Source organism: Lycorma delicatula, chromosome 2 (genome assembly GCF_047948215.1).
Source record: "Lycorma delicatula isolate Av1 chromosome 2, ASM4794821v1, whole genome shotgun sequence".
In the NCBI taxonomy this organism is placed as follows: domain Eukaryota; kingdom Metazoa; phylum Arthropoda; class Insecta; order Hemiptera; family Fulgoridae; genus Lycorma; species Lycorma delicatula.
In genome coordinates this window covers 177,960,585-177,976,193 of record NC_134456.1, presented here as the reverse complement: position 1 = coordinate 177,976,193, position 15,609 = coordinate 177,960,585, and the positions used below count along the sequence as shown (strand labels likewise).

Genomic DNA, 15,609 nt, shown 5'->3' with positions numbered 1-15,609 from the left:
TTTGTGTCCAATTCTTCTACGAGTTCACACTATCTTCTTTAGAGTAGTCATTTTCACTATCATTATCACAGTCTACACTTATTAATAACTCGCTTCAAAATGTCGGTAAAAATTGACTGTAATGTTATTTTATTTTCTAATTATGTTTCTATTAATTTATCCAATTTTTTATTTTTATCATAAAAAGAATTTACTCTAAAAAAATGAAAAGAATAAAAAAGAAATTAACGACTTGATTCCTTTTACTTAAATTTATGAATCACCCAGGAATATTTCTGAAAATAAATCCTATTTACCAATCTATTCTTTTTGTTATCACCCAGTTTTGAGCCGCGGTTTTCTAGTTACTAGCAATCTTTCTAGTAAAGTTAATTCAGTTAGCAATTAAAGTTTCTATAAATCAGATAAATCTGACATAAGCTGAATAAACAAAATTTGTATAGTAATTGAAATTAACCATTGTTACATGAACGAAGTAATACCTCTAAAGGTAGTTTTCGAATAACTGACGAGTTACATATACCAGTACTTACATTAACTGATGCGCATAGTAAAGTACAGTAACGATCATATTATAATAAACATTATGTGGCTATATTTAGTCACTATTACTCATAAGAAAAGGAGTTGTTTAACATTTCCTTGAAAATTTTTTTTTTTTTTTTTTTTTGAGGTTTTTAGGGGCATCGACTACTTTGGTCATTAGCCCCATCCCACTTCAAAAAAAAATAAAATAAAAAAGGGGTTCAATATTTCACATTTCCAAGTGTCAAAAAAAATGATCAAAATTTACTTTTCTTATAACTTCTGATCCAATAAAATTACTTTCTAGGTTTTCTTTCGGCCATCCTTTTTTACGTTTCTCCATTCTTCTGACGGCCTCAACCTCTGATGACAGCGTATCTGAGGCCTCAGACATGGCATCGTCTTCCTCTATTTCGGATGCCAGTGACGTTCTTCGGCTGACGTCAGTTGATGAAACTTTCGCCGGTGCTGTTAGCATCTTTGCTAAAGAATCTAAATTAATGTGCGATGATGTCTCGCGGCGGATGAGCCGGACTCTATCTCTACTGCAGTACTGGGTCCAGCTGAAATAGATGCTCTAACCGAAGCTGATCTTTGCGCTTTTGGAGGCTCTATTGGTACAGGTTTTATTACATCTGCGCCTGGTGCTTTTTCTATAATAACTTGCACCTCCATTTCCGCAGATTCAGGTTTTCTTGTCACAATTTCTTTAGATTTGTGACTACACGACGGAGCGATCTGTTTCTCTTTGTCAGATAAATCAAGATTTTTAATTCTAACACAAGTTGGTGACTTTACAATCGCAGATTTAGCTGGTTTTTTAAACGGCGCTAGTGTGTCTCTCATGTCAACGGCGTCAGTCCGGGGATGAGCCTTCTCATCTTTACTTTGTTTTCTCTGATGAGTCGACTCAATCTTTGAATCAATGATTCTTTCAATCATCGTCGCAAGACTTTGTGCCATCGTGTTAAGCAACTGCTTCACATTAATTTTAGATGTGGAAGGGGCAGCCGCTGCTTCTGCATAAGAAGTCGATGGTCGTGATGTACGCTTATTAACAATCTTCTTTGCTTCAGGATAGCTTACCTTCTGAAGCGTTTTAACTTCCTGAATTGCTGTTTCTAATTTATATGTAGGGCAGTTTCTTGAACGACAATTGTGATGCCCTTTACAGTTAACGCAGGTTGGAGGGTCTTTACATGGGTCACCCTGGTGTGTTTTCTCTTCACATATACATATTTCCTGCGCTTCACATCTTGCTGCTGTGTGTTCGAATCGTTGACACTTAAAACATCTCATCGGCTGCGGGATGAAAGCTCGTACATCAAGCCGATGGATGCCAGCTCGTACCTTTTCAGGAAGATTCGGCCTATTAAATGTCAAAACATGCGAGGCCGAAGGAAGAATCTCACCATTTCTTCTCATAGTAAGTCTGCGACATTGAGTTACTCCCTGACTCGACATTTCTTGTACAATTTCTTCTTCTGTACAATTAAGAAGATCGCGACAAACAACAACTCCTCTGGATGAGTTCAGTGTGCTATGCGGTTGGACAGAAACCGCAAATTCACCGATCTTCTTCAACGCCTGGACTTTCTGGCTTTGCACATCGTTGATAGTTTCGACGTGCAATCCATTAAAAGTCTTTCGGATTTCTTTAACGGGACCACCAGCACAATTTGTAATCTCTCTTGCGATTAAGAATGGACTAACTTTTTGGAAGTTTCCATTCTCCTTTGTAATAATTAAAAATCTCGGTTTGGGAGGAATGTTTCCAAACAAAGACTTTCTCACTTCCTTACTGATTTTGTCAGCATCTCTCTTAATTTTATCTGACTCCTTGCTCTTTTTCCTCTTCGCTTGTGGCGAATCGGAGGATTCTAAACGAGGGTGTTTACGTGCACCCTCTGCCACGTTTGATTGTTCAATATTCATGAACAGTGGATCCCTTCTGTAGCAAGGCTAGCCGCCGGGGTACATCCCCACTCCAGGGCTACTAACCTTGGAGGTCCGATCCGGTACTCCGGTGGAACCGGCATATGTCCTGGCAGAGAGCGGATGCGCAGTCTCTGCACTGACTCCAGGCTCCTACTCACCGAAGCTTTCAGAGCTCCCATGCACCAACATACATGGACACCATTGCTACATGCTTGCCATCGCAGGGGGCATGTGGACAACGGAAGGGTCTCCGTTACACCTGCAATAACATTGACCCTGGCCGCCACACCGCCAGCTCTAAGAGTGGTATGAATCCATTTCCAAAATCGTTTGTTATTCCATTTCCTGCAGGTAGCCAAAAATCCAGTCCGTTTAGTGACCTGAAGTTGGAACCAGGTCAAACTTAACAAAGCATAACCGAGGAATTTACTCGGAACCCCGTTAGCCAGCTATATGTAATGTACGAAAGTACAGCTGTTGCCGCCCTGCACGTGGAACATAGATGTTGTGTTCCGGACGTGGGGATTATCTACCTCAGGGCTTGAAAAAGCCCTGAGCAATACAGACAAGCTAGGAAAATACTTAACTTCCTTATCAAACAAGCTAAAAAAAAGAAATGGCTGGAGTTGTGTGAAGAGCTTAACGAAGATCCCTGGGGAAAGGCATTTAGGATAGTGACCAAACGACTGGGAAGATACGTGCCGACATTGAGTGCTGAAATGTCGGCACGACAGGTTAAATTGCTATTTCCCAGAATAGAAGATCTCAATAGAGAGGTAATTGAGTGTCAGGCTTGCAGGTTCACTCAAAAGGAGGTTTTGGAAGCCATCATGAAATTAAAAAATAAAAAAAGTCCAGGACCGGATGGCATACCTGCCGCCATCATTAAAGACCTTGCCAGGATCATACCCTGGGAATTAGTGGATGTTGCAAGTTATGGCTTACAAAACCGTAATTTCCCCAATAGTTGGAAAGAAGCCAGAACTGTTTTCATTCCTAAAATAGGACCAAATCAAGAACAAGTAGGATACAGACCAATCACACTAATAAATAGCATGGGTAAGGTAGTCGAAAGATTACTAGAAACCCGACTCAGAGAAGAAATCGAGGAAAAAGGTTGTTTACATGCGGAGCAATATGGTTTTAGAAAAGGCCGGTCTACGATAAACGCGATCGACAAAGTTAAGACCTGGGCATTAAATAGTAGAAACGGCACGTGGAGAACTAGGAAAATCCCACTTATTATAATGTTGGATATAAAAAATGCTTTTGGATCTGTTCCTTGGAGAGCCATTATCGCAGCATTACAAGCCATGAATATAAGTGATTATCTAGTCAACCAGATTAATCAATACCTTTACCATAGATTTATTGAAGTTAAAACGTTAGAAGGAAAATCCACATTTGAGATATTTGGAGGAGTTCCACAAGGATCAGTCCTTGGGCCTATACTGTGGAATATTTTTTATGACAAAATTTTTAGATTAGATTATCCCGAGGGGGTTGTTGTTGTTGGATATGCTGATGACATTGCTATCCTAGTAGAAGACAGAGAAGTTAATAACCTAGAGGATAAAGCAAATCAGGCGTTACGAATAATTGATGAATGGCTGGTAGGAAGCATGCTACAGATATCCCCTAACAAATCCTGTTGTTTGGTGTTTTCAGGTAGAAGACCTTTTAGAAACCTCAATATAAACATTAGAGGAGAGAGAATTAAGGAGGTCAAAGAAGCAAAGTATTTAGGGGTTCTTTTGGATAAAAGCCTAAGATTTAGCAAACACGTAGAGATGATTTGTAACAAGGTCACCCCTTTGATTAAGGCATTGAGGACTCTTTTCCAGAACCATGGTACACCGAAAATGGTAATAAGGAGACTGATAACTGCGGCTACCACGTCAGCAATTTTATATGCGGCCCCGATATGGGGAGATACAATGAATATTCAGAGAAACAAAACAAAATTAAAAAGAGTACACAGGCTTGCTTTACTGCGGGTAGCCGCGGGATACAGAACAGTGTCATACGACGCGTTGTGTATACTAACGAAGGTTCTACCCATTGATTTACAAATTAAACAAAGAACATTTAGATATAGGGGTTTGTCCAAAGATGAGACTGAACGGCTAATTGATCAAGAGTGGCAGGATACATGGACACACTCTAGAGTTGGGGATTGGACCAGGCGACTAATCCCCAACATAAATATGTGGACTAGTAATAGAATAGGTAATGTAGATTTTTATACGACACAACTGTTGACGGGGCATGGCTCGTTCGGCCATTATCTGTTTAGAATTGGAAAAAGACCTACCCCACAATGTGTGTACTGCCCAGAGACTGATGATGCGGAACACACTGTGTTTGTATGCCCAAGATGGGCTCCAAATAGAAGAGAAATTTCGGACAACGGACTTACACCTGAAAACCTCTTAAATTGGATGGTCTATAGTGACGATAACTGGGATTGGTTCCGTAGGTTTGTCGGGGAAATCTTACGCACCAAGGAAGAAGAGGACAGAAGAAGGGGTTTGTGAAATTAGGATAGGGAGGACAGTCCCTCCGTGGAGGGCCCGTACGCCGTGGTGTGCGAGTTCCTGAGAAGGGGGGAAACTCCTGGGGAGTGTGGGACAAATAAAAGATCGAGTCCCGGTTGGCGGTGCCGCTCCTGCGGGTGCCTCGGTGCTTAGTGGGGGCGGTACCGCTGATTAGAGGCAAAGACATAATGACCGAGACCCGGTTCCCTGCTGAGGGGATGGGAGGTGGTGTAGCCATACCCCGTCTCCGAGGCGGGGGATTAGAGGCAGGCGAATAAAATAAAATTAAAGATCCGAGACCGGGGTAGCTAACCCTTCGTGCCGGGTGTACAACCGGTGGGCGGGGGACACTCCCTTAGAATAAAAGGACACTCTTCCCGACTGAGCATACTTAAATGGATATCCGGTCGGGGAGAGTAGGGGAAGAAAAAAAAAAGAGGGCTTGAAAAATATTGTACTATATATTTGCTGATATGAAGTAATGTTTAATCAAATTTTGTTTACAAGAACAACTTTTTCTGCATCGTGATAATGATTCTTTTTTAATGTTATATACATTTTATTTTTCAGCTTATGTAAAGAACATAACAGTTTTATTAATTTAAAAAAAAATAGCCATTCCTGATTAAAACAGTCATTATTTTAAAAAGTAGTCTATAGTCGAGAAAACGTTTTTCCAGTAACTTCCAAGTTGAGAGAAAACCATTAAAAATGCTAAAAGATACGAATAGCACCTACATATTTACATTTACATGTTAATAGGACATATTATTTTTACGTATTTCACAAGGTTTGAAATTTGATTAAGATTAAGAAAAATGTGGAGGTTAAAAGGATAGTTTTTATTAGTAAAAAAACTGCATAAGTTAAGTTACATGACTGCGAAATAAAATAAAGATTTTAATTCTCTGGTAAAGATATAATACTTCAAGAACAGACGGGAAAAATAAATATTAAAATAAAAAAATAGTTAAAAGGGACATAAATGGACTTGAAAAGTTATGTTACAAAGAACAAATATTCGGTCGGAAAGTGTTTTCAACCGATCCGCTGAAGATCAGCACTTAATTCAAAGCTGCCATTTGAATTTTCAGTTAGTCAGATGTAACTAATTATAGTTAATGTATATATCTTTTTATCTTACGAATTTAATGAAAATAACGTAATTATTTTTTATATTATGGGTGTGTGTGTGTATGTTGGCGCGCGCACGTGAATAATTTACTTGCACGTGAAGTGAGTAAGTAATTTACTTGCGTTAAAATAGTTGTAGTAAGATACTTTATTAAAAATAATATAAAAACGCAGCAAATGTATTTTACTAATTATGAGAATGGCATTGACCTAAAATATCTCAATTTAATTTTGTTGACTATCAACAGCAATAAAATATTTGATAAATTCCCATTGAAAACAATTTTTATCCCACGTAACAACAAATGCGTAATTAAATACACACCGTAGGTGCCAGAACTGGAAGCGGAAAACGGTACAAAACTAACCCTTATTATTTTTCAAATTTCTATTGGAAAGAGAGAGATTTTAGAAAGAGTTGACACACTTTTCTCCCGACTTTTCATGACTTTCCTTCCTCTCCACTACAAAGGAATTCACTTACACAGCTCGAAACATTCCTACTCCTAGAATTGATGATAACGTTCGTGGATTCAATTCACGCAGTAGCATTACTTAGTAGATGTTTGTTCAATGCACGTAAAACTGAAGAAAAATTGTTCATTATCTTAATTTGTCTCTGTCCGAGCATATGTGTGAACGACTTAATTCATGTTTTGAAATTTCTCAGTTTGGAAAAATTCTTAAGAGTCGTGGATTAAAATTTATTACTTATAAATTAAAGCTTTTAAATAAATACTAGCTTCCCGCCGCAGCTTCGCCTGCGCTATATGGTTACTTGTGTTTCCCGTAGCGGTCATCCTTTTTTTTATGTTTATTAGTCAAGTAACCGGAGGCAGGTGCAGTTAGTCACATAAACAGTAACGGTGGCAGTGGCTGTGTTGGTTGAGCCACAGCGACGTATACCTTTGCATCCTTTAAAAAAAATCGGAATTTAAAAAAAAAAACCGAAAATGATTTATAAATATTTATCTAAAGAGTATTTGCAAGCCCAAATATACTGCATATCTCGTTTACTATTTTCGGGATTGGGAAAATTTACAATCGTTGTTCAACAATTTTTTTATCTTTCTTCATCTTCTTTGAAGGTCGAATTTCAAAAATCTAGAAATTGGATTATTGACATGAAGATTACTCACCAAAAATCAGATTGATTTCTTTATTTGTTACCGATAAATAAAAAAAATAACCTTCCAAAAAAATTCAAAAATCCATTTTAAACCTTGAAACTCGGAATTTCAAACAATCTTGAAACTGGTTTTTAGATATTCATAATCAATCAATTCATCCTCAAAGCACACAGTATTAGATAGATACTCACAGTTCACAATTCATTAAAGTTTGTGCATCAACCGGCAAACCTCCACTATCACATATCCTTGTATATATATATATATATATATACATATATATATGTATTTTAATTTTTTCGAGATGAAATGTATCCATAAACCTTCTCAGTTATGCCAAGAAACGTGGGTAAAAATCTGGTAGCTATAGATCGGGTAGTTTTTTATCCGAACAAACAAAAACTCTCTTCCTCTTTATACGTATAAAACGAGTAGTATACATAAAAAACAAAATTGCAAATTTATGTATATATATATATATATATATATATAAAGAATAACAGAGTGATTCCAAATTCCACGACACAGGAGATGATTTTACAGGCAAAAACAAAAAAAGAACTTCATATAAACGTAGGTCAGAAAACGGTTCGTTAGTGACTTTCGGCTAGCGAAACATTTAGCTTTGCTTTTTGTCCCTCTGTGAAATTAAACCGTACAAATATTCTTGGGGTACAAATCAAGAGGGTAAATTTGGTTCTTCCTTATCGTTTTTGATCCAAAAATTGAATAAAAGTAGCCCCAGACCTCTAACTCATTACATTTTAAGAAAAACAGGGGGGGGGAAACGTTTTATTGGGAAATACACTTTTTTAGGTTTGGAATAAAATTACTTTGTTAATTTATCAATAAAAAAACATAAATTTCTAGTTAACTCTGTAGAAAATTTAATTCTGAGAAAATTGATGCAAATAACGTCTATTAAAATTATACACACATTTGAGAAGTTCAACTTTAATTAGAAACACGCAAATTGGATCGGAAAAGTGATCAGTTTTTAAACAACAATTTTCATCAATGTTTGAACAACATCATGTAAATGAAAACAAACAGAAAACGTATGAATAACAGAAAGAAATTAATAAAAAATAGATTTAAAAAAAAATCATTTACTTTTCGGTTTTTATCTAAAAATTATTTAATATCAAAATGGTTACTTGATAAAGCTGCAAACATTTCTTCAAAGCAGTGGCTCAATGTGGCCGCCATTCTATTCAATGCATAGTTCAGCTTGGCGAATCCAGGCTAGTTAGTTACATTTAATAGCTTTAATACTATTCCTAAAAGTAGCTCCAGCTTCTATTATACGATATCTCAATTCTTCTTGTGTGCCAATACGAGAGGAATAGACTAACGATTTCATCCAACCCCAAAGGGAAAGTCCGCTAGCGTGAAATTGGGAGATCGAAGAGGCCATTTTACTGGTCCATTTCGACCAATCCATTGCTTTCTAATTGTGTTAATTAAATGATTCATCACATCACGACAGTAGTGAGCATGGGCGCCATCATTGAAAATCCACATCTGCATTCTTATCTGCAAGTGGAATATCTTCCAAGATTTCCATCAGATTTGTTTGCAAAAAATGCAAGTACCACTACTATTGAGGACTGGCGATAAGAAAAAAGGGCGTATGAGATTATCACAAAGAAGAACACACCACACATTAAAGTATGTGATTTTTATTTTATTTAAATATATTTTTTAGTAATTTTTTCTCTTGTTGATAAGTTTTCTATTTGTTTGAAAATTCTTCTGTTTAAAATCGTATCACTTTTCCTTTCACTTTTTTGCCTTTTTTGTTTTATAAAAAGTTTGTGTGTTTTGTTTCTAATTAAGTTAAACTTTTCAAATTTGTGTTTAATTTTCATGGACGTTATTTACATCAATTTTCTCTCAATTAAATTTTCTACAATGTTAACTAGAAATTGATTTTTGTTTATCAGTAAATTAACAAAGTTTATTTTATTCCAAACCTAAAAATGTTTATTTTCCGATAAAATTTTTCGTGTTTTACGTTGTTTTTCTTAACTTCTGAGGGAGTTAGAGGTCTGGAGCCACTTTTATTCAATTTCTTGGATCAAAAACTATAAGAGAACACCAAATTTACCCCTCCGATTTGTATTTCAAAAATTTTAGTACAGTTTAATTTCACAGAGGGACAAACAGCAAAGCTAAATGAACCGTTTTCTGACCTATGTTTATATGAATTTTTTTCATTTTTGTCTATAGAATCATCTCCTGAGAGATTGCCGTGCAACTTGGAATCGCTGTCTGTGTACAGGCAGACAGACACAGACACACACACACACACAGACACACACACACACACACACACACACACACACACACACACAATACATATATATTAGGCCTGGTGTTAAACACTCGTTAATGTTGGAGATATCTGTGACATTTTTACAACATAAGTAAAATTCCACTTGAGATTCTGAAAACATCTCTATCAAAATTGTTTAAAAAGTTAACTTTTAATTTTTATCGCTATAAAAAGTCTATTCTTGGGAAGAGGAGAACCTCGTTTCTTGGTTGATATGAATAAGTATATAATTCCTTGGAAATGTGTTTCACATTTTATTTACGTTCATTCAACGAAAAGCATTGTTTTAAAAATGGCTCATGTGTAAATTAAAAATATCATCGAAAAGAGAGTGGTATAAATGTTTTATCCAATGCCTTATTTTTTTGAAGAGTAATCTGATAATGTAAATCTCAAAAATGAACTTTCGATAAGAATGGAGTGGCTCAGTGGTAAATATTCAAGTGAAAAAGTATCAGTTATTTCTAAGATTCCAGACGTGTAAACAACAAATTCTAGTATAGAAAAATTCATTTGAACAGGTTTTGTTGTTGATGTGTAATCTCTAAGCATCAACAAATCCAATTATTAATTCATTAAATGGCTTTTGCTTTAGTTAGTGTGTAAAGCAAGGATAACATGAAAATAAAAGCCATTCTTAGCAGTTTCAAAACAAATCAATAATTTTATTAAATACAGTTTAAAGATAACGTCTGTAAGAATTACGCCTACCTTCGAAAATTAAACAAATGAAAAATTTCTAAAAAAACTGCTGTAGTACACAAAAATTTCTTGTTTTTAAAGTAAAATTAATAAAAAAACTAAAAGAAAATTTATATTATCTTCTAATTTTTCCATGCGGAACAAAAATGCAACTTAATCGGTGTGCACTTTAAATTGATTGAGTACACTTAAAACCAATTGAGGAGTTTCTTTGAAAACTTACACCCAAATCTTTGTACGCCTACGAAAATTGTGTAATAGAATTTTTCTCTGATAAGTCAACGATTTATTTTGATTTTCAAATAAATGTAATTTCATTCACTGTAATTACATAGCTATATCTTACATATAGCGATTCTGTCAACTATCCAGAATACTAATGCACGAAAAATGTTGCTAAAACACACAACTGGGCGCCTCAGTTTGAGAGGTCCACTTATTCAGTAATGAATTTGTCTGTAAAAGTAAACGCCTGCTTTTGTTATTACTCGTATTTCTACCATATATATATATATATATTTTTTTTTTTAATCTGCTTTTTATAGGTCACTTTTGATGGCTCATTTATGAGTATCAAACATATTAAATATTTCAGTTTGAATAAAATGGTGTTTACTGTTCGCTACAGCAAATGCCGTGAATTTTAACAAAAACATCGCTATGGTTTTATTATAATGCTACCGCGTAGTCAGTAGAACCTTTTGAATATCTCTGCTTTTAATTTTTCTTATCTAATTTTTATCTCATGCTGCTTAAAACTACCTTTAATAATAACTCCAATAAAAATAGAAATAGCATTAATAAAAATACCTTTGACGTAATTCTATAACAAGAGAAAGGTCTGACAAAGCGTCTGTAACGGATAGTGCAAGCGCCTTGAACAACGGCTCCTCCTTTCGCTCTTATTGTCCTGTAGAGTTTCGTTCTTTCGTAGAAATCCACCCTGGCAAAATCTAATTCACGTAAATATCTTGCATTATTCATGTGGTATAGTAATGTATCCACATCTGTACTCAAGCAAATACCTATAAACAAAAAAAAAGAAAAGAATTAGTCGCCATATATTTATCCTAAGAGAATATTTAAATAACTTCGTAAGTGCTGCATGTATGTATTAATTAATATCGTTTTTTACTTCCTTGTACGAAGTAAAGGAAGCATTGAGATCGTAAAAAAATTCAGTTTTCAGATTTCAACGAAAATATCCATTTTGACCATCCCTGAATTCATTTTGACTAGTTTCGGCGTGATGTCTGTACGTAGTACGTACGTATCTCGCATAACTCAAAAAGGATTAGCCGTAGGATGTTAAAAGTTTTGATTTAGGACTGTTGTAACATCTAGTTGTGCACCTCCCTTTTTGGTTGCAATCGACTGGACCAAAAGTGACCAGAAAGCCCAAAATCCCCCAAAAATTGGATTTAATGCTTTTTCTTAACTGTAGTAATAAGTCCTCATTGAGAGCTTTTCAACGATATGTACATCATACGGTGGTACGTATTTTCATTTGTTCCAGAGTTATAGCCAAATGAAATTTTAATAAATGAAATATTTAGATCTTAGAAGGGGAAGAAGGTTCGAATCAGACTTCATCTTTTTTTTTTTAACTTTTTTAATTTAAATATATTGATTTATTAATAATTATTAACCTGTGATTGTAAAAAAATTACAATAATTAATATTTAAAAAAGTGTATATGTAATTAAATAGGCATTATTGCATATGTGTATGTGTAATAGATTTAGTGATACATCTGACTATTTAATATTAATTGAAAATTATAATTTAGAATTGTATTATTTTTGAATTTTCTAGTTAAATTTTATTTAATTTTTCTGGAATAATTCTTTAATTTTACCTACATTAAAGTTAACTACAGAGTGACTGAAAAATAGACCCTCACAAGTACAACATATACACTGAAGCATACATGCCCAATTTTTAATAAATTGCAAAAAATTGTTATCTTTCAGTTCATTACTACTCTGATATTGTCGGATAATATTCTCCCTAAGTCTGAGTTGATCACCATTTTGCTTATTTGTTTTTTGTTATCAATCATTTAATCGCTGTTTGGTTTGATATAATTCTTCTGATCTTAATTCGTGTACACGTTTTCCAGTTTTCATATTTTCTCTCTCTTTTTATTCATCATCCTCTCTTAATCTTTTTTTTGTTGGTCTTACCGTTTTCTTCCTTTTTATATTTATCATCTCCTCTTAATGTTTTTATCCTTTCTTTGTTTGCAACATTTTCTTCCTGTTTATTTTTTTCTGTCAGAGGTAATGTATTATGTTATAAAGAAATATAACTATTCTAATAATAAAATAAACACGTAGAAAAGGCAAATAAAGATTGGTGAATATTTATTCAATTAGTGTGAGAAGGAAGTCTACTTAAAAATATTATCAAAGCAAAAACCCTGAAGCAGTAAATTGATTTGATGATAAGTTTCCAAAATGATAATTGACCTTGTTCTCTTCCTTTCCCTTTTAAATTAAATGCTACATAATTATTCCTCTATCTCCACTTCCATGCAATTATATCTACACATACGTTCGGGACGGGCAACGGTATGGTACTTTCACTTAATGTCGACCAGCGGGGCAATTGTTCTGCTCAGAAGCTCCCTTGCAGATTACGGGATTGGCGGTTCTGAGCTAGTTGGAGTTGTGCTTCTCGGTTTCGCTGTTTGCAGCGAGGCGGGAGGCATAACCGTAATCTGTTTTTCGCCATGCTGGACGGTATGTGGACGGGGAGTGCTCATCCCTATTCCCAATGGTGAACCTGGATTGAGAGTGGGCTGATGTGAGCTTGCTGACTTCGGGAATTGAGGTCTTGCGTCGCTCAACGTGAGTCAGTCACTTCGGCCTTTGGCAGTGATTAACTCGTGAGGGTGTCAGACCCTTACTACTGCGTGCGAGCCCTGGGATGACGGTATAGCAGTCAGGCACTATCTGACTCCCCGGCTTGGGTTTAATCTGTGGGAGGCTGACTGGGAGAACCCAGGCAAGAAAATGATCCGCTCAACCGCCTTTTCGCTCGCACTCTGTTACATGTTGACTGGCGTCGCCAGTCAAACGGAATTTTCAACTTTCACACATTCTGTGGCAGAGGGTCCACATAAAAACCCTCGACCTAGAGAGATTTGTGAAAGAAAGGTGTGGAGTCTTCGAATGTACAAAAATACGATCGAACCAAGTTTCGACCGAAAAGCAGTACAGCGATAACAAAATATTTTGTCGTTAAAAGAAAAAAGGGTGATGGCTCGACATTGAGGTTACACCATATGGCATTGTAAATACCTCGAAGGAGGTAGTTATGTGCAGGGACTTGCTGAACTGTACAGAGGAGGAAATCGTAGATGAACTGAATGCACAAGGAGTTGAATGATTAAACATACGACACAACCGAGACGTTATAGCCTCCGCGTCGCATGTCTTGACGTTCAGCAAACCGAAATATCCAGACAAAATAAAAACCGGCTTTCACAGATTAGACGTCCATCTGTTCATTTCAACTCCACTGCGATGCTTTGGATGTCAGTGATTAGGACACACAGCGGCATGTTGTACAAGGAAACAAGTGTGTGTTTAAGGTGAGACATTGCATTCTGATGACCCGTGCAGAGATCCATCTGTCTGCGTCAATTGTCACAGGAATCATTCTGCAAGATAAAAAACTGTCCATTGTATAAGGAAGAAGTAACAATCCATTTTAATGGTTAATGCCATTTACCAGGTGAGCTATTAAAAAAGAATTCTTTCAAAGCGAAAGATGTAATTACAGAGCTTGCACCGGAGTTCGCGAGTGTAGTTGAACGTCATATTAATAAGAAACTTGAAAATCGTCCAACCAGAGAAGACAGTCCAAAATGGGCATAAAAACAGCAGCTATTATACAAAAGACTTCTTCTCCTTTGAGGAATGTGCCTTCTACCAGTTCCATGGCGAAGGGAAGTGATTCCAAAATGTAGAAGAAGCCTGAGGCCAAAGTCCAGCGAATTGAGAAGAGAGATTTAAATTTTAGAAAAAGAGGATTTTGGACGACCAATAATGGAGTCCCCAAATGCAGGGAGGCCTTTAAATGAAAGGGTGAGGATTTCAGCGTCCCACACGCTTTAAGGAAGAGTGCTTTGAGTCTCTACTCTGATGTATTACTGATCGCATCATCTGGCCGTTATCATCTGATGCCGGTTGCAAAATATCCTCTTTAATTTACTGCGGAGGATCATATTCCGAGGCCTCAGACACTTGAAATTCGACTTCTAGGTCTTTAGGAATATGGGAGAAAAAAGAATGGCCTAAGGATAAATCTAGCTGATAAAAATAATAATGTAGATAGTTTTATAACCTTCTGACAAATTTAATGAAAGCAACCAAAGTGATTATTTTCACTTTAGTAACAATAGTAATAGATATCAAACTATTTCAGACATCCAAAGATCTTTAATAGAATTTCTTCATTTGAAAACTAAACCGACATGAGAATTCATCACTTAAAATTGAAAATACACAATCAAAAAATAAATAAAACAGAAAAAGGAGCTAAATAAATTAATTATACGAATCGTCATAATTTATTTAAAGAAGTGTGTTGATATAAAGATGTAAATAAAAACACTAAATAAGATAAAATTCAGATCAAAGTTTGAACCTAACTGACTTCATCAATTTTGAAAAGGTTTACAATTTCGGTCACATCATTAGCCAAAATAGCTACTCCAATTCTTTGTGCTAATTTAAAACGATGAGGCAATGCTGTATAACGCGCTCAATCAGGCAAATGTTATACACAGGTAACCAAAAAATATAATGGAGGATCACCAGATAATAAAATAATTTCATACTGCTTAATCGTTTAATAAGTTGTGCAAAAACATATTTATATGACTACATGTATATGCTCAAATTTCTTAAGAATTTCTCTTGTCAACTTTTAAAATAATTTTATTACAAATAGAAACCCGCATATAAAATATTCCGATAGAGATTAATAATTAAATGTCAAACAATGCTCAAAAGAAAACGGTATTGTAATTACAACACAGACAAAAAAAATATTAATAAATAAATATGAGTAGGCCTACTTGTAAAAAAACAAATTTAACGTTTTTGAAAAGTTTTTAAGATTTTGAAAAATGGACCTGTCTGAAATGTTTATAACGCTAAAAGGACCTATAAGCTAAATTTGTGCCTTTTTTGTTTTAGTGGGAGCAACTCTGGCAATCGAACGGTCCAGGGACTGTTTCCTGTATAGCGGCTATACAAAAACCACCACCCGAGACTGAGATGCTTATTACGGT

General features: G+C 35.5%; 1 protein-coding gene across 1 annotated transcript in view; it reads right to left on the bottom strand.

Annotated features, from left to right (window-relative positions):
- LOC142320327 (protein THEM6-like) overlaps positions 1-15,609 on the bottom strand; it is a 172,149-nt gene that overhangs the window by 3,324 nt on the left and 153,216 nt on the right. Inside the window, exon 2 of the mRNA XM_075358032.1 lies at positions 11,115-11,329. Coding sequence (XP_075214147.1) covers positions 11,115-11,329 — 215 coding nt within the window. The remainder of the gene's footprint in view (positions 1-11,114; positions 11,330-15,609) is intronic.